The sequence below is a fragment of the Myotis yumanensis genome, unplaced genomic scaffold, assembly GCF_028538775.1.
Source record: "Myotis yumanensis isolate MYYU_CA2020_CCGP unplaced genomic scaffold, mMyoYum1.0.hap1 SCAF_2, whole genome shotgun sequence".
In the NCBI taxonomy this organism is placed as follows: domain Eukaryota; kingdom Metazoa; phylum Chordata; class Mammalia; order Chiroptera; family Vespertilionidae; genus Myotis; species Myotis yumanensis.
In genome coordinates this window covers 25,989,122-26,008,309 of record NW_027223753.1, presented here as the reverse complement: position 1 = coordinate 26,008,309, position 19,188 = coordinate 25,989,122, and the positions used below count along the sequence as shown (strand labels likewise).

Genomic DNA, 19,188 nt, shown 5'->3' with positions numbered 1-19,188 from the left:
GTGAGACAAAAACTTCCAACACAGAACTCAAACTGCATAGTAATTTAGGAACATCCTATATAATAAAATGGTAATATGCAAATTGACCCTAACAGCAGAACAGGTGGGAATGACTGGTCACTATGACACACACTGGCCACCAGGGGGCAGATGCTCAATTCAGGAGCTGCCCCCTGGTGGTCAGTGCGCTCCCACAGGGGGAGCTCTGCTCAGCCATAAGCTAGGCTGATGGCTGCCAGCACAGAGGTGGTGATGGGAGCCTCTCCCACCTCCTCAGCATCGCTAAGGATGTCCAACTGCAGCTTAGGCCTGCTCCCCAATGTAAAGTGGACATCCCCTGAGGGCTCCCGGGCTGCCAGAGGTATGTCTGACTGCCAGCTTAGGCCCGATCCCCCTGGGGAGCGGGCCTAAGCCAGCAGGTGAACATCCCTCGAGGGGTCCCAGACTGCAAGAGGGCACAGGCCGGGCTGAGGGACCGCCCCCCACCCCCAAGTGCACAAACTTTTGTGCACCGGGCCTCTAGTTTAATATAAAGCAGGCCAAATGTCTCTAATATTCTTGAGAATATCAACACAGTAGAGAACAGTGTCATCTTTTTAGTAATGTTAACCTGCACTCATAAAGAAAAATGTATGTACAATATAGTGTTTAGAAAATTAGGCAAATAAAATTTAAAATAATTCCTATGTAAACCAGAATATAGCTGGTAAACTATTTTGAAGCCTAAAGGGATTAGCTTTAGTTTTCTAAGCAATCCATTTAGTTGGGTAGAGTTCTAAGCAATCCAAATCCAAGTAAATTGGATCAATGAAGCATGTCTGTAGAAGAATCTCTGCTTTTGAGATGCCTACAGTGGAAGAGGAGAGGAAATCACACATGGTGAGCAGGGAATACCTCCTTGCCACTGGAACATGGTGTGGGAGTTTTAAGAGGAAACAAGGGGCTCATGGGTTTGAATTTTCTCTACCTACCCTTTCCTTTCTTGGGTGCTTCAAGAAACCCAAATATGAGGACTTGTGTTACGCCAATCTGCAGTATTTCCAATCATGGTAAAAGGCCTTTAGCCCATGTCTCCCTTTAATGCTGAACATACCATAAACTCCTGGAGGGGCCCTTCTGAAACAGCCACCTTCCTGAACTTGGCTCTTGCTACAAATCTGTGATCTTTCTTAGGACCACGTGGCTCTAACCTGGTGACAACACCACCTCTCCACCCATGTTTTTAACAGGAAGAATTCTTACAGGAAGGGGCTGAGAGAACACCTTAACTCTGGACGCAGGAGTGTTGATTATTTAAGTGGAATTATTAACACTAGTGATGGAAATAAAGTGCTAGAAGTATCCTTTCCAAATCTACTCTGTGCAGGAAGAAGGAAGAGCAGCAGAGAGGCCTCCTGCAGCAGAGTGAGGCACTTTTAGGTATTTACAACAAAGTCAACTCCTGGGGTGAAAGGCTCACGCAGTGAGAGCCAAGACCCAGACTCAGCCAATTTGCACTTTGAGTCAACTCCTTTCATCTTCCTCTGTTGTTTTAAACCAGACTCACAAAACCTCAGGATTAGTAATTCTGACTCAGGAAAAGAATGAAAACATTTTTGCAATTTAAGGCAGTGTTTCTCAAACTCTCCTATAGACAGAGGACTTGTACTCTTGAGGAGCCTGGGGTGCAGTCTTAAGCTACTTGCGATAAGTGGAAAATTTCTTTGAAGTGTCATGTTTTATCTTAATAATTCATGAGAATTTTGCATTTTACTCTAAATACAACAATACACCAATAATCTTCCTTTGAAATCTGTGAAAAAAACCAACACTTTAGGACAGTGGTTCTCAACCTTCCTAATGCCGTGACCCTTTAATACAATTCCTCATGTTGTGGTGACCCCCAACCACAAAATTATTTTCGTTGCTACTTCATAACTGTAATTTTGCTACTGTTATGAATCGTAATGTAAATATCTGATATGCAGGATGTATTTAGGCAACCCCTGTGAAAGGGTTGTTCAACCCCCAAAGGGGTCGCGACCCACAGGTTGAGCACCGCTTCTTTAGGAAGATGAGCCCATGTTTATCTTATGGCTTCTCATACCTCAATTTGAAAACCAGGAACCTGAAGAGACATTCACTGCTATTTTTAAATTGGTTAATTTGAAATCCAGACTTTCATAAGAGGAGATTCTTAGAGTAAGAGATAAGATTTGGGCATTTCTTTATATACCCTTAATTGGTTATAAACACTGAAATAAATTACAGTAGAAATATGTTCAAACCTGTTGCTCAGAAGTCCAAGAGACTGTTTAGTCTCCAAAAAGTACACTTTGATGGCAATGTGAGTGGGAATAATGAAACCGGAACAGAAGTGAAAACGTACACTCAATCAGTTTCCAAGTTACAAGAAAAGAAATACTCATATTAGCCGGAAAAATAAAAAACAAACAAACAAAAAACAAAAACAAGGGCAAGACTTACTTTAAAGGCTGCTAATTGTTGGTTGATGACATCCACTTCGGTCCCCACGACCCACTGGAGGGCCTCTCCCTCCTCTGCCGCAGTGGTCATGTCATTGAGCACTTTCAGTGTCCTGTAGAAGTCCTCCACACGGCCCAGCGTCAGCTCCAGCTGCTCCTGACGCGCTTTGCTCCTCTCTGTCAGTTTGCCACACTGTTTGTTCAGGGCTTCTAGCTCCCTCTTAAGACCTAACAAGTCCAGTGTCCCTTCTTCCTCCAGCATTTGTCGGCACTCTGCTTCAGAAGCCTCTATGTCTAACTTGAGAGCTTGGATTTTGTTAATAAACAGTCGTACATCCTCAATTTGAGACTGGAGGCTGTCAGTGTCTCTGCCGACAGCACCCATGCCATCGAGCTCATCGTCCAGGTCTGCCAATTGAGAGAACATCTCTCGGACTCGGCAGTGAAACTGGCCGATCCCTTCCAGCTTGTTTTCCATTGCCATGCAACTACTGTTCACTCTTTGCCTCACCTCTAGGAACCCTTGCTGGGTGGCCTCAGCTTGAAGTAGAAGTTGGGAAGCATCAGATCCATCTGGGGCATCTTCTACCAGGCCCCGCGTAAAGTTCCTCAGATAGTCCACCTGAGGCTCCAAGGCCTGCAGCACTTCCTGTTGGGCTCTGAGCTTCTCCAGGTTCTTGTTGCTACAGGCTTGAGAACCGAGAGCATCAAAGATCTCAAGCTGGTGTTTGGCCCCTTCAACCTTCTTTTCAATATTCTTAAAGCTTTCCTGGAACTCCTTGAGTCTCTGGGTCATTTCTTCAAGTGACCCTGTTTTGGCCTGTAGCTCTTCTGTAAGGGAATCCACATTCTGGTTGATCCCAGCCTTCTCATCCCGGATATCATCCTCATCCGTCTCTGAAGAATTGATCAGAATGTCAGCGGCATTGTTCAATATTTCCAGCAGGGAGCGGCGCTTTTCCACCTCACTCAGCATAGCCTTTGATCTCAGGAGACTGGACTCCAGTTGCACTGGATCCAGAGTGACCTGCAAATCAGACATCTTGGCCTTACAATCTTCTATCCATGGCACGAGGTCTTTCACATGCCACTGATATTTCTGAGCTTTCTGCATACAGTCCTTGAGCCTGGACTGTCTGTCTGCAGTTTTTTTACTAAGCTCTTCCCAATGGCTTTTGAGCTCCACTAGCTGGTTTTGTAAAGTCCTTTTCTCTTCTCCCGGGGGTACAGAAAGAAGCAGAGATTCTCCTTCAGCCACAATCACCTCATAGGAACCACTGTGTTGGTTAAGGCTCTTCTGAAACTCTTCATTCTCCTGTAGCTGAGACTGGAGTCGCTCCAATTTTGCAGAAACTGGGCAGTTTTTTGCTTGCTGGCTTTGTTTGTCATCCAACCAGGTTCTAAGCTCATCAAACATTTGCTGGAATTGCTGGGTGCTGGCAAGAGCTGCCTGGAGTCTGTTCATGCGATCAGCTGAAATGAGAAAATCAAATTTAAATCAATCAAGTATGAGCTGGCATTTAAAATGTTTGCTGAGAGTATGTGGTCTAATCTTAGGAAAAGGAAACTAATGTTAATTGAGGGCCTTCCATAAAAGAGACACATAGCTAGGCTCCTCCACATCCTATTTTAATGAGGCATGCGGCCTGCTGGCTGTGAGTTTGACATGCTTGTGTAAGGTGATCTGAGTAAGAGTGAACTTTTATTTCTAAGCTGGTAAAAAGCCATAAATGTTTCTAGAAAAAGAGGCAATGAATTAATGACAACATTTTTCTTGCACAAGGCCATGAAGAAACCAAGAACATGTTCTAATTTTGTATATATATGTGTGTGTATAGGTGCACGATACAAGAAAATAAGTAAGCATCAGTGAAAGTAGGTGTGTAATTCCACCTATAAGTACATCTATCAGCACAAATGTGTAGGACCAGGTTATGCACTGCTTCACATATTGCTAATGTCCAATCAATGTGTAATGACCATAACAGTTCTCACTGCAGCTGGACAAAGGGATAGGTTAACCCTATTCTGAGTCCAAAAGCTACCTGAGAGTCTTTGTAAATTCTTAGACCACTAATCCACTCCTTCTTTTGGTTTGCCACTAATAACGGAGTGTGTTCCTCAACCCAACTCACCTGCCAGGTCTTCCAAACCTTGGAGAGGCAGGGCAACTGTCTCCAAACGCTTCTTCAGCTCATCCTTGAGGTACTGCTCACCAATGAGCACTGAGAGTTCATTGCAGAGTGTCTGTGCCTCCTTAATCTCGTGGTCTAATTGCTCCAGGTCAGACCGAATCTCACTGGTCTCCTCCAATTGCTGCTTCACAGCCTCAGGTTGGGTGCTGATGGCTGACTGGCTACTCAGTCGCTGTCCAACCACCTTCACCTTCTCTGATAAGTCCTGGAGCAGTTTCTGGTACTGGGTGCTTTTGACAATAGCTTGGTCAATTTGGCTGGAACGGGAATTGAGTTTGTCAGTCAGTTCAATCCACTTCTGATTGATGTTCTGGAGTTCCTTCTGTACGTGGCTGGTGGATGGAGAGACATCTCCAGGGCCTGATAGGATGCCCTGAGCTGCCTCGTTCAGCTGCTCATGCTGTTGCCTGCGTGTTTCAAATTCCTTTAGCATAAACTGTAATAGAAATGACACAAGAATGTTTAGAGAGAAAAGACAGATCTAAAATCAGTGTCAAAACAAAAACTGCCAAGTAGTGCCAACTTCTGAAAACAAGCCAGAAAACTCCAAGCATCAGGTTATTAGGAAAATAGGATATCATTTATAACAACTGCTTAATAAAAACTTGTTTTAAGAGGATCACTGATTGTCTATTTAATTTCTTTTCTTTCTTTGTCTTACTCTGTGTCAATATCAGTTACTAAGGTTGGCCTTGGCTGAGAAATCAGTTTGCTTTCTGGATTGGCATTCATCAGCTTTGCCAGGCAAAACCCAGGCCTCTGTATTAGGACCCTGGACACCAGAGCTAGCAATATGACTGGCGAGCTTGTCATTTCAACTCTCAAAACCTCCATTTTCTTTAGTTTCTTTCTCCTAATTTCTATAGCACATATAAACTGTACATTATAATAGAGCGCAATTAAATAATGAGCTTCTTTAAAGCAAGTACCATGCCTTTTTATTCTTTTCTATCTACTGCCTCACTCACCAAAGAAGTTAGGATTAGAGGTTCTGCAGTCAACTGTCTGGGTTCAAGAACTGACTCTATTGTTCTAGATGCATGAACTTAGGCAACTTTTCAAACGTTCTCCAAATCTCAGTTTCCTCCTCTGTAAAATGGGATAGTGAAGTACTTAATTGGCTATTGCATGGAGTAAGTAAGAAAATCTATGGAAAGTATTCAGCACTTACTCTGTATAAAAATAACTAAGACATGACCTCAGGGAATAACAGATGTGTAAACAATGAACAATAATAGAACATAATAAAAGTAAAAATGATAAAACACTGATGTGAACATGAACTGTGAAAGCAAGGAGCAAGAGCGTTCAATTCTGTGGGGGATGAAAAAAGTAGAAGAGGGAAATCAGGCAAGGCTTCACAGATGACACAATAAAGAATATGTAGGAGTTCCCCAAATGAGCAGAGAAGATCGCCAAAGGCATAGGGCAGTGATGGCGAACCTATGACACGCGTGTCAGAGGTGACACTCGAACTCATTTTTTTGGTTGATTTTTCTTTGTTAAATGGCATTTAAATATATAAATAAATATCAAAAATATAAGTCTTTGTTTTACTATGGTTGCAAATGTCAAAAAATTTCTATATGTGACACGGCACCAGAGTTAAGTTAGGGTTTTTCAAAATGCTGACATGCCGAGCTCAAAAGGTTCACCATCACTGGCATAGGGCTATATGAATGTGGCATGTTTGGGAAAGAACACATTATCTGTGTGGGTAGAAACTTGGGTGTATGGGGGAGAGCTAAAAATAAGGCTGGCAAGAAAAACTGGGACCAGACTGTGAAAAGCCTTATATACCATACTGAGCAGGTATTTAAACTTTGTTCCATAGGCAGCCAAGAGCGACTGAAATATTTTAATATATTCAGATATATGATTTAAGGAGATAATTTGATAACTGTGTAGAGGAGAGACTAGACAAAAAAGCCCTGCATAGACTGTTGCAATGATAAAGGCCTGAGATTAAGCCCATCTGAGGCATTCAGAATGGAGAAGGATCAGAGCAGTGGTTCTCAAATTATGATCCAAGGGTCCCCAGGAGTCCTACCAGGGATCCATGAGGTCAAAACTATTTTTAAAATAATACTAAGATGTTATTTGCCTTTTAAAATTCTTATTCTCTCATAAATGTTCAATGGAGTTTCCAAGGGCTACATGAGATCTGAGAACACAACAGATTGAATGCAAAAACAGGAAAGAAAATCTATGAGAATATTCTATTAAGCCAGATATTAACGAGACTTGCAAAGATATTAAATATATATTTTGCCCTAGCTGGTTTGGCTCAGTGGATAGAACATCGGCCTGTGGACTGAAGGGTCCTGGGTTTGATTCCGGTCTAGAGCACATGCCTGGGTTGTGGGCTTGATCCCCAGTGTGGAGCATGTAGGAGGCAGCCAATCAATGATTCTCTCTCATCGTTGATGTTTCAATCTCTCTTTCCCTCTAATTTCTTCTCTAAAATCAATAAAATATTTTTATAAAAAAGAGGGTTTTGAGACTTAAAAAGTCAAAAAACCACTAGCTTAGAAAAATACTTGTAAATGCATTAAAAAGGGCTTGATAATTAATTGGATGCAGGGGCTAAAAGAAAGAGTTCCTTCAAAAACTACACTTAGGTCTTAATTTAAGGGACTTGGTGGATGGTGAGAAGAAATGAAACAAGTTTGGGGTGGAATGTAGAACAAAGGAAGGTTCTAGGCAGAATTTCATTGGAAATGCATTAATTTGACCTACCAAAAGTTGTATGATGTTTGGCACTTAAATCAATTTTTTTTTAGTTTGATCAGCAGAAAAACTTTAAGTAGAGCTAGGTGATATAAGATATTGCATTAAGTAATGTGGATGACTACTGACTACCACTGGGGATTATAAGTAAAATATGATTCTACAATTTAGTTAGAATTTCCCATTTTCACATCTATTGATGTTACTGACTGCTAATGATATTAATAATAGTTATTGACTATTTACTATTTGACAGACACCATGATAAAGATGTTAGAAATATCTCACTTAGCCCTGGCCGGTTGCTCAGTGGTAGAGCATCGGCCATGGACTGAAGGGTCCCGGGTTCAATTACTGGTCAAGGGCACACCTCAGTTGTAGGTTCCATCCCCAGCCCTGGTTGAGGTGCAAGTGGAAAGCAACCAATCGATGTGTCTCTCTCACCTCTCTCTCCCGCTCTCTTTTTCTCTCTCTCTCTCTCCTCCCTCCCTTCCACTCTATCTAGAAATCAATGGAAAAAATACCCTCAGTAGAGGATTTAAAAAAAGAAAGAAAGAAATATCTCACTTAAAGGGAGGAAATGAGCCTCTGAGAGGTTAAATGACGTCACAGGGCCATATGAAATGTACTTACTGAAGCTGCACTCAAACCCAGGCTTGTATGACCCCACTTCTTTGCTCTAAAGCACGCAGTGATGTTGCTCACCTGGACCTGCTGCTTTTGTGCATTCAGCATGTTGGGGTCAATAGACAGGGGCCCCAGCACTCCCATCATCAGTTCTTTCTCCGTCAGCCAGGGCCGGAGCTGGGCTTCCGCAGCCTGGAAGCAGGCCAGATGACTTGCAGATTCCTCTAGCTGCCTTTGCCGAGCCATTGTCACTTCTGTGGCCCTTTCCCATCGGGAGTCTGTAGAGAGGAAATGGGAAAATGCATTCCTTTACTCTCATCAGCCACAGTCCTGGTCCCTAAATTATGTTCAAATAAACTACAGGAAATGACCTCTCTAGTTCATTATTTAAATATTTGTAAAGTTAAAAATAACTTACATTTAATTTTAACTAAAATAACAGTTTTGTCTCTTGATTATGGTGGTGGTCCTAAGAAACTAGACATGTGATAAAATTGAACTACATATACACACACATAAAATGACTTATATAGATATTATTTTATAGCCTGTTTTGAAAACTTTCTATATTATAAACATCTTTGATACCAATGTTTTTTTCATACTAATATTTATCTACATAATTTATAGTTCAATATGAACACAGCATAATTTATCTATCCTTTCACTGACTATTTAGATTTCCCATTTTTTCATTTTTATCATCAATACTCTCTTTAGTTCTTGATCACAGCAGATTGTCATTTTGACTTGCCCAAGAAAGCCAAACTTCTGCCACTTTGAATGGAATCTCCAAATTTTTTCCATATCAAGCTCACTCTCTAACCTGATCTGGGCCTCTTGTTTGCTTATGAAAATTAACTAACAATAATTCCCGCTCTACACAATGTGCTAAAATTCTGTGTTTGCTTTGAAGATAAGCAATTTGGACAGGTGAATCTGTAGCATCCCTGTGATCACTTACTGAGCTCTTCCTGCATTTTTTTCCAGTTTTCTGCTTCTTGTGAGTTGGGATATGTTAACAGTAATCCAGCCAGGGCTTCCTTTACTTTTTGGATTTTTGGAGAATTCTTTTCTAATTCAGCCAGGAAGGCCTAGGAGAAAGAACATCATGATGCCATGAGATTTCTGGACAGGAAACAAAGATGTGAGTGTGAAGAAAATGACTGGAAGATAGGGCGGCAAGGACAGGCTCTACATCTGATTCTATCTATAACTTATTTAGTGATTTTTTTGCCCCCCCCCCCCCCCGAGTGATTTTAAGATACTTAAACTTCCTACTTCAACTTTTACTTTAAAATGAAAATCTAAATAGCAGAACCGAATTTCTTTTATGTACAACACATCAGTAGAACCCAATAAGGAGGAAGTATTAATCCCGATAATCTAAAAGTGTCACGATCCAATCATGATGATGATGACAATGTTTATGCAGTTGGAGATCACATGCTATGCTCAATTGGAATACAAAAAAATTTGGTAAAAAATTTTTACAGGATTTTCTATATGGCTTTATTCCTTCTGATATTTTCTTAGTTCGAAATGTCAATCTTAAGCACATACTGCAATCACTATTTAGAGCCCTCCAAGAGTTGGAAAGCTGCCTGGTTGAGGATGGTTTGGTTTGCAGCATCATACAGAAAATGAGATCCCATTCTCAATGAGCTCATGCTTCTGAGGAGGGCTACTCACCTTGCAAACACACCTGGTTTGGTTTCTGAACATCTGACTTATAACAATTTCTAATTTCATAGGTAAGATACTTCTCTAGGAGAGTTTAGGTATATTAAACATTTGAAAGTCAACCGTGCGGCTCATCATGACCGAGGTGGTTGGCCATGTCTCATCTCAGGTCCCTGGGCTCAGGCAGGAACACTGGTATAACAGTCCCTTCCTTTTAGTGTTTGAATGCATATAATGGAAACAGTACCTTGTTAGATTCAGCTTGGGCTCTCACTGTTTCTGTCTTGGTTGGAGATGAAGAGGCATCCATGGCTTTTAGGACTTCCTCTTTTGATTCCAACCACTGCAGCACTGAGCTTGCCTCCTTGTGAACTTCCTGCATTCTGCTGAGGACAGCTTGAAGGTTTTCCTGGTGTTCCCGAAGTACTCCCCCAAGTTTCTCATATTTCAAGTTTACATCTGACATGTCACATTGAATCTCAGTCAGATCTAATATGACAGAAACAGAAATCAGATTGGGAAGAGCTCTCTGAGCAGCCCCATTGGTTCCTGGCTACTAAATTACTTATCAGGACTAAGCACCTCTCCTACTCCTTCTACAGAATGAGAAACTGTCTTCCTGTTACATCACATAAAAATTCCCACTTACATACACAGAGCAAGAGAGTTCTCATTCATCTACTCTGACTTTGGCATTATATACTCAGATGTATAAATAAAATGCTAAATAAACATGGGAACAAGATGATGAGAGCAAAGGATTTGGGGCATTCTTCTGCTCCCTTTTCTCTAAACTACAGAAAAGTCACCTAATTGGGAGGTTGAAGGCTACACTAGACTACTTATCCTGTATAGTTTCTTTATAATTCAAAGATTCACATATATTATCTTCAAGGTCTCTCCTTATTGGTCTTATCTAATGGTCCAGTTTATTTCATCAGTAGCTTTATTTCACTGGCTGCCAATCTGTTTAGCCTGTCACTAGCAAACAAAGAGGCATCACATGCTCCTCCCTAGATTCTTACCCTCATACCCATCCTGGCAGCAGTACTTCCACACATATGGAAACATACACAGATGCAAACATGAACACTGTCCTAAAACACACAACACAGAGGCACTGTTGAAATGGCATTCTCACCTTTGCAGGTATGGTATCCGTTTACACTGCCTACAGAGCTTCCTACAGAGGGCAATATGGAACCTGAGCAGAAGGACAGAGAGACAAACAGGGCAAGACAAACGTGTTAGGAATACATAGAAGCACTGAATTTGTTCTTTGGCACTCACTTTAAGCTCAGGTTATTGGGAAGTTAACACAGCACAAGACAACATACTCATGGGAAGAGACAAATCATTTTAGCTGCCAGGCCACAAAGTGTCACTAGAGGTGTTTCAGCTCTTTAGCAGTAATAATCCCTAATCCTTTCTAGAGGAAATGCAAATTCTTTGGGCCCTGCCCTAATTTTGTGAAGCATGGAGTGGTAAAATGATTTAAGTCCTTAGAACGGTATCGGACATACTTTGAAATGAGGATTTATAATTAACGCCCAAAAGGTTCAACTTCAATATCCATGTCCTTCAACATAATAAAAATGAAAAGTACAGTCAAGGACATAAGAAGCAGCATTCTTTTAATAAAGACATTAAAATGAGCCCTTCTTATATTGTTTCTAAAGGGAGATTCCCGCCCTGGCAGGTTTGGCTCAGTTGGATAGAGCATCAGCCTGCGGACTGAAGGGTCCCAGGTTTGATTCTGGACAAGGGCAAATAACTGGGTTGTAGGCTTGATCCTCAGTGGGGGGCTTGCAGGAGGCAGCCAATTGATGATTCACTCTCATCATTGATGTTTCTATCTCTCCCTTCCTTTCTAAAATCAATAAAAAATATATGTATTTTTTTTTTTTAAAAAAGGAAGATTCCCTGTCTTTCATGACTTTCTGCTCCCCTCTCTCCACCAGAAAACAGAAATTTGAGGTGCCAATAAGTTTGGCTCATAAGCATTCCCATGAATCCTGCTGTGGGTCTTTGGTTCGGTTTCTAATTACCACAATTTCACCTATATTCTCCCCAAGTTTACTCCTGTATTTCAGAGAAGTTTCCTAAGAAAAAACCAGATCATCATGCAATTATAAAGATTACACAGAAATTCTGAAGAATATTTGTGATATAATGTTACAGTAAAAGGACAGAATAAAACTCTCCTGTGCACTGATTTCACTGTGGAAAAAGTCATGTGCAGTTATATTAAAAATAGTCATTATAAAACTTTTAAATGGTAACATTAGTGTATTTTCAATGAAAAATGAACCAAACAGAAAGATCATCTTCCATTACAGCGTGGTGATAGCCAAGAAGAAACTGGACTCGTAATTAGGAGAAGTTTCTAGCCAAGACTGTCACTAACTCAGCATGGGAGCTCTAATCCATGGACAGACATCAGATTCTTCCCTGGATCTGAAGATATTACTACTTATCCTGTCAACTCTCACGGGGTTGCTGGACAAAGATGGTGAGGTAATGCACGTGAACGCACTTTATGAAACAAAAAGAACTATTCGTATGTAAGGAACTAGAATATTCATGATTTTTCAGAGTTGGAAGAGAACTTTGAGAAGGCTAGTGATTTCAAACTGATTTTCAAAGCACCTAAGGAGGGACTCTGCAAATGTTCGGCTTCACCGTAATATTCAGAATATATTTCTAACTACTTAGAAATGGCAATAAAGCATGCATGTTCAATTATGTTCAACCATATCCTTAACCCACTAGATACAACCAATTTACAGACATCCCTCAGTATCTACAAGGGATTGGTTCTAGGACCTCCACAGACACCAAAACTTAAGGATGCTCAAGTTCCTTACATAAAATGGCAGAGTCGTTGCATATAACTTACATTCTGCTGTATACTTTAAATAATCTCTAGATTTCTTAAAATACCTAATACAATGTAAATGCTATGTAAATAGTTGTTATACTGTATTGTTTAGGGAATAATGACAAGAAAAAAACCTCTGTACATATTCAGTACAGCAACCATCTTTGGCCTAACTACACAGCACATGTGAGCAACAACATAATACTTTTTAAAAATAGTTTTGATCTGTAGTTGGTGCAATCACAGATAAGGAACCTGTGAATACTAAGGGCCAATTGTATGATATTGGGGGCGGGGGCGGGGGAGGGGCAATAAAGAAGCTCCTGCACCTCTATGCACATTTAAGGTTCTTTTTGAGTGTCACTGATTGCAAGGTTGCAGCTCTTCACTAACACTTTACAATATTCAAACCTACACATGTCCACTCATGTCCAAAGAAAAACATCTACAGGATATGCGTACAACATTAAATAAAATGTCAAAAAAGGTTGAGGCACATCTTCTAAGAGTAGACACACATTCGGGTAGAATTATGTAAAAATGAGAGCTCTCATTGAATATTCTTGGTGATTTAACTTTGAAAAAGAATGTCTTACTACATCACTTTCAAGCTTCTAGGTCATTTTAATCGGAGAGTACTCTGAAATTATAAAGTGAACTTTTAAAAACATTTGTCATCATTTACAACTGTTTATCTATGTGAACTACAGTTTCTAGATACAATGCAACCAAACAAAATTTAGAAATAAATCAGATGACAAAGCTGTCATTTAATAATCCTTTTTCAAATTTTTATATCCACAATGATAGTCTCAATATTCCCCATTAATGGATTTCATAACAGATGAATACCAAAAAAACTTATAAGGGAAACTTATGCCAACAAAATAACATTTTTGTTTTCTGTAGTGTGAGATTTAAATAAAAAAAAAAAAAAAGATTATAATGCTTTAAAAAGTTTGAAAAAGCAGTGATCTAGTCCAGGAGTTAGAAAACCATAGCCTACCAGCCAAATCTGACCCTCTGCCTGTTTCTGCACAGAAAGCTTTACTGGAACAAAGCCACACCCATACACATATGTTATCTATGCTTGCTTTTGTGCTGCAATGACAGAGGCATGTAGATGTGACAGAGACCATATGGCCCACAGGCATAAAATATATATTATCTGGCTCTTTATAGAAAAAGTTTTGCCAATTCCTGATATAGTCACACACCAACAAGTCATTAAATTTAGAGGTTTATGTCTTAGAATATAAAAAAAATAATCAATTCCTGAAATGTCAATATTTTAAATAATACAATATTGAACCCAATTCAATTTTAACTTCTAGTTAGTGACAAGAGATCTTTAAACTTTAGGATACAACAGAAAAGTAGCCATTCTCGGGAGGAAAAAAAAGGTCATCTTTCCCATACTATTTAAGCGACTATAGGGGTACATTAACATAGTCTGGTAATAAAACCTATGAGATACCAATTAGCAACCACTAAGTCACTGAGCTCATAGTGGATTTGTTTAAAAGACTGAATTTGCAGCCAGAGATTGTTTGTGTATCTGGCACAATCTTTATGTCCACTTCCAAGAAATGTACCATCCCTGGAATACCAATATTATTTCTTAAACTAGAGGCCCAGTGCACAAATTGGTGCACCAGTGGGGTCCCTCAGCCTGGCCTCCGGGATCAGGTTGAAACCAGCTCTCTGACATCCCCCAAGGGGTCCCGGATTGCGAGAGGGCACATGCCAGGCCTAGGGACCCCACTGGTGCACGATTGGGGCCGGGGAGGGATGCGGGAGGTTGGCCAGCCAGGGAGAGATTGTGGGAGGGCTCCAAGGCATGTCTGGCCCGTCTCACTCAGTCCCAATGGGCCAGACCCCAGCAGCAAGCTAACCTACCGGTTCGAGTGTCTGCCCCCTGATGGCCAGTGCACATCATAGCGACTGGTCGACCGGTCGACTGTCTGCCCCTTGGTGATCAGTACACACCATAGCGAACGGTTGAGTGACCTTAGCATATCATTAGCATATTATGCTTTGATTGGTTGAATGGATGACCGGACAACTGGACACTTAGCACACTAGGCTTTTATTATATAGGCTATCCATCCTCTCCCAAGAAACCATGCTTATACCATCTAAGGCTGACCCCAATTTAAAGATGTGCATAGCCATCCTATTCCCACATATAAAAGAGAAAATTTTCAAGTTAGAAAATCCCATTTTAACTGGGCCAACAAGTGGGCCAACAAGTCTCTTTTTCCTATCATGGGAAGGAATTTTCCAAAATGGAGTACTCTTATATAGAAAATGGAAAATAGATCAGATTGAGGGGGGAAGACTACTTTATGGACCCCCCCCCGCCCCCTCCCCAATACACATTTGTTCCCATATCCAACCTTGTTTCTGACTTTTCTTAAAGAGATCATTACAAGGGCCAAAGCAAAGAATGAAGTTTATTCACTACATTTTTGAAGAGCTTGAACTCACCTGTTTTGGTTTGGGAATCAGGTGCTGTGATCTCCATGATGAGATTTTCTAAAGAAGTGCCTTTGCAATTGATTTCTTCTACCAAAGTTCCCTTACTTGCCCAGTCATCTAAGAGCCCCTGTTTAAAGAACAGAACAGCTAAGGTAACATCTGGCAGCTTTCTCCTCATAGGAGAGACACCCATTCTTCTACATATACTCCCTAAAGTTTTTATAAGAATTAAGAGACCATCCACATATATTGACCATTTCAAGGTCTTGGTTTAGACAGCCAAGGTGTGAAAGAATGATCTCCTGGAATATTCAAGACCTTTTCATTCATGCCATCCATTCATTCATCAAATGTTTATTGAGCATTTACTATAGGCCAGGCATCATGCTAAACACTGCGGATACACAGTAAGACAATGACACAATTCTGAACCAAGAGCTCAGATTATCTATTGCATTATAATGTGATAAATGCTGTTACAGAAATACAGTCAGTCAGTAAACCCTGAGATCACAAGAGGACACATTTAGCTTTGGCTAGAGGGAGGAAAGCTTTGAGTTAAGGTAAGAGTTTGCCAGGTGGACAAAGGGAACAGCATGCATATAAAAAATAAAAAAGAAATGGTCACTGGAGAGTAAAATGAGGAGATACTGAGATATAGAGAAATACACAGAGTCATAGGTTACATTTTGTATGTTCAAGAGAACTTTATATTGGGTTTGAAGTCAAAGCTCTCACTTCCATAGGAAGCCATTAGGAAACAACGGCATCTGCTCTATGTCAAAAGTACCGGGGTGTATTGTCTCTGAGATGTGGATTGCCTGCCACAGCAGTAAGACTTTATTCCTTGCAAAGCTGGGACATATCCTAGCCTGCAGTCCCTTCCTAATGTTCCCTGAAATCTACTTAGTTTGCTTTTGATTTGAAGACCCAGAGCCATGAACATCTAGCAAGCTCATGCAGCCTAGCTTCAGACTGAACCTTATCAAGTCTCAGCTTGTCAATTCTTTATTACTCAGGCTTGATTCCAAAGGATTACAGTTACTGAATTATGTATTGACACAGGATATTTTAAAATTTTGAGGGAAATACAGTGACATCTGTTGGACACCATGTGAACAACTACTATTAAGTTGTTTGGACCTGACCACTTAGCAAGTGAGGTTTTTTTATTGTTGTTTTTGGCCTTGTGTTGCCATGAAACATTTCTTGAAACACTAAGGGTATTGTGAACCAATAAACTGGGAACCTCTGCTCTAGGGAATTTCCCTACAGCAAATGCTCCTGTAACAGACTCTGTGAAAGCAATCAAACTCTTATCTGTTCAAGATAAATCCTGCTTTACTAAGACAATGGGGACAAATGTATAAGAGTTAGTTGGAGGCTGGTTTCAATGAAAAGAAGAATGTGTAAGAGGTATAAGCAGAGGCCCAGTGACTACAAATAAAAAATGGTACAGAGGGATTCTGCAGGGGATGGGACAAAAGGGGTCCTAGTCTTGAAACTACCTCCCAACCATCTCTTATATCATCTCCTTTATTAGTTGTAGGACTAATTATGTCCTCGATTTCCTGATCATATGTTTTGTTACTTGCTCACATATAATTGTCTAATTCTCAAACATAACAATGAGAATTTAAGCTACTCAAGAGCTGGACTTTTACAAATGTTTTTTTATGACCTACCATAGCATGAGAGGTATCCAAGAACAGGTGAAACTTCAGAGGTATTATTCAAAAATTATATTTTTGGTTTTGGTTTTTAAATAGATTTTTGGTGCTTAGTGCTTGGGTAGGGGTAGGTAGGACTTTCAGTTCTAATGTAGATGGATAATTTGGATTTCTCACACCACTTTCCCACCATAACTGGAAATGAGTCCATACATGCTTCAAAACTGCTGTCTAGCCCAATTCCTGGAGATATTTTTGTTCACCTACCTTCAGGTGTTCCATCTGCTTTTCCAGCTCTTTAGTACTCATGAAAGTCTCTGCAGGTGGAATATTTCCTTCAACTTCCTTCAACCATTTCTGGAAGGTCCCAACCAGCTTCCGGAATTCATCCAATTGTTCCTGGCAAGACGATGCATCTTCCTCTCTGTCAACGGAGAGGTTCTGTTACTTGCCAGACTAAGCTGTGTGAAGTCAACTTGAACTAAAACTAAGTTCATTCTGGGACTCTAGGAATCATTTCCTAACAGTTCTTTTCTTCCCATCATCTTTTCCACAGCAGCTTTGGCTAAACAACCACATATAATGTAGGAGAGCATCAAACTAAGGAATCTGTTGCCCTTGTTTGGACATTCTGGGGAAAGGAGTCTTCAATCTTACTCTAAGCTAAAGTGAAAGGGAGAAAAACTACAGGGAGCTTGCTATTTAGGTTCTATGATACAATGGAAGGAATGCAGGCTGTGGATCTTAAGTCCAGCTCTGATACTTTTTAGGTATTGGACTCTTTCAAGGCCTAATTAAAATGCTAATTCCTTTAACAAGGAAAATGCTAAAACAAGAGGCTCTGAGAAGTTAGAGTAAATACACTAGGGAATAAAATAAATCCAGGAGAAAGGAGAAATCAATTTGGAATTAAGTTTGGAAATGGCGTCAGAATAGGGGAAGAAAAGCAAAGCTTGCCTGGCCTTCATCCCTCTCTCCTTCCCTAAATTACCTGCATTGATTTGAGCAACTACTTTCCTCTAGTCCAGTGGTTCACAACCTTCTGGCCCTTTAAATAAAGTTCCTCATGTTGTGACCCCCAACCATAAAATTATTTTCATTTCTACTTCATAACTGTACTTTTGCTACTGTTATGAACCATAGTGTAAATATCTGATATGCAGGATGGTCTTAAGCGACACCTGTGAAAGGGTCGTTTGACCCCCAAAGGGGTCGCAACCCACAGGTTGAGAACCGCTGCGTCTAGTTGCTAAGGCCATCATCTGCTAAATCAAGATTATATTTATGGCTAAACCAAGAGAAAAATCTTAATCAGCTCTTAAGTCCACGTGAGGTGTTCTAGTGGAGGAATCATGGCTTTTCAACAGTGAGCTGATTACCTGAAATCAGCCACCTTTGTCATATATATTCCCATGTTTGTCTTAAAAAAAACCCAACCCAGACACTCTTCAAAAACAGCAACTTAAATGTTGTCAAGCCTTGGCCAGGTGGCTCAGTTGGTCCTGTACACCAAAAGGTTGAGGATTTGATTCCAGATCAGGCACATACCTAGGTTGCACATTCAATCCCAGATTGGGGTACATATGGGAGACAACGGATTCATGTTCTCTCTCTCTCCCTTCTGATGGGAAAAATGAGACATTTTTGGGGGGCTAGTAATCTAAATCTGTGCCAGTAACCTAATGCACATTCCTGTTAACCTATAGTCTAGTCACTACCCCTTCCTTAATTATCTGGTTTTGCAAGACCTGTTTACCTAAGTACTCCCATTTTACAGAGGCCATAAACCACGAACAATACACAACCCCCAGAGGAGGTTATCAGTGCTGGCGCCAGGCCTTTAGGTGTGGTCTCATGGCCCCCATCCCAACACACGGGGCTTTTTGCAAAGCCTGGGAAAGGTCCGGAAGTCCCATCCATATTTGGGGGACAAAGAAACCAAAAGGGTACAAAGGGAAAGCTTCCTCCATATTGGTTGGCTCAGGATTTGGAGAGAAACAGTCTCCCCTGAGTCACTGTACCAGTACATGTGAAACATCTGAAAATAAATGGGTTTTTCCTGTACTTCCGGTACTCTTGTGTATTTTTCGGTTGCCTGGTAAATTCTGCAACACTTCCTCTCTCTAAAATCAATAAACATATCCTCTGGTGAGGATTAATAATAATAAAAAATAACTGTTGTCAAAACAAGCAGGGTGAGTGCTAATATAACCCTTAACTATGTCTGAGAAGTCTCCAATTTTTCTCTTTATTTCAAATCCTGCCACAATCCTACTTGCTGCCTCAAATTTGTTCTGTTTGGTCCAGGTGACCTGGGCTTTTGATGGTATAGAGAGGGAACTGAGTCCCATTATTCAGAAGGAATTCATCATTTAGTAATAGAAAAACCACTAAGCATCAAGTAGATTGGGTAGCTTTGGTTGAAAGAGACACTTTCCAAATCATCTATCCCTCTG

General features: G+C 40.6%; 1 protein-coding gene across 7 annotated transcripts in view; it reads right to left on the bottom strand.

Annotated features, from left to right (window-relative positions):
* MACF1 (microtubule actin crosslinking factor 1) overlaps positions 1–19,188 on the bottom strand; it is a 342,009-nt gene that overhangs the window by 88,567 nt on the left and 234,254 nt on the right. For 6 of the 7 annotated variants that reach the window (XM_070404781.1, XM_070404779.1, XM_070404782.1 and 3 more), the window contains 8 exons: positions 17,000–17,156; positions 15,072–15,189; positions 10,842–10,904; positions 9,948–10,189; positions 8,982–9,111; positions 8,096–8,295; positions 4,601–5,096; positions 2,467–3,938 (listed from right to left, as the gene is read on the bottom strand). In XM_070404781.1, coding sequence (XP_070260882.1) covers positions 2,467–3,938; positions 4,601–5,096; positions 8,096–8,295; positions 8,982–9,111; positions 9,948–10,189; positions 10,842–10,904; positions 15,072–15,189; positions 17,000–17,156 — 2,878 coding nt within the window. The remainder of the gene's footprint in view (positions 1–2,466; positions 3,939–4,600; positions 5,097–8,095; positions 8,296–8,981; positions 9,112–9,947; positions 10,190–10,841; positions 10,905–15,071; positions 15,190–16,999; positions 17,157–19,188) is intronic. The other variant, XM_070404784.1, reaches the window with a different exon arrangement.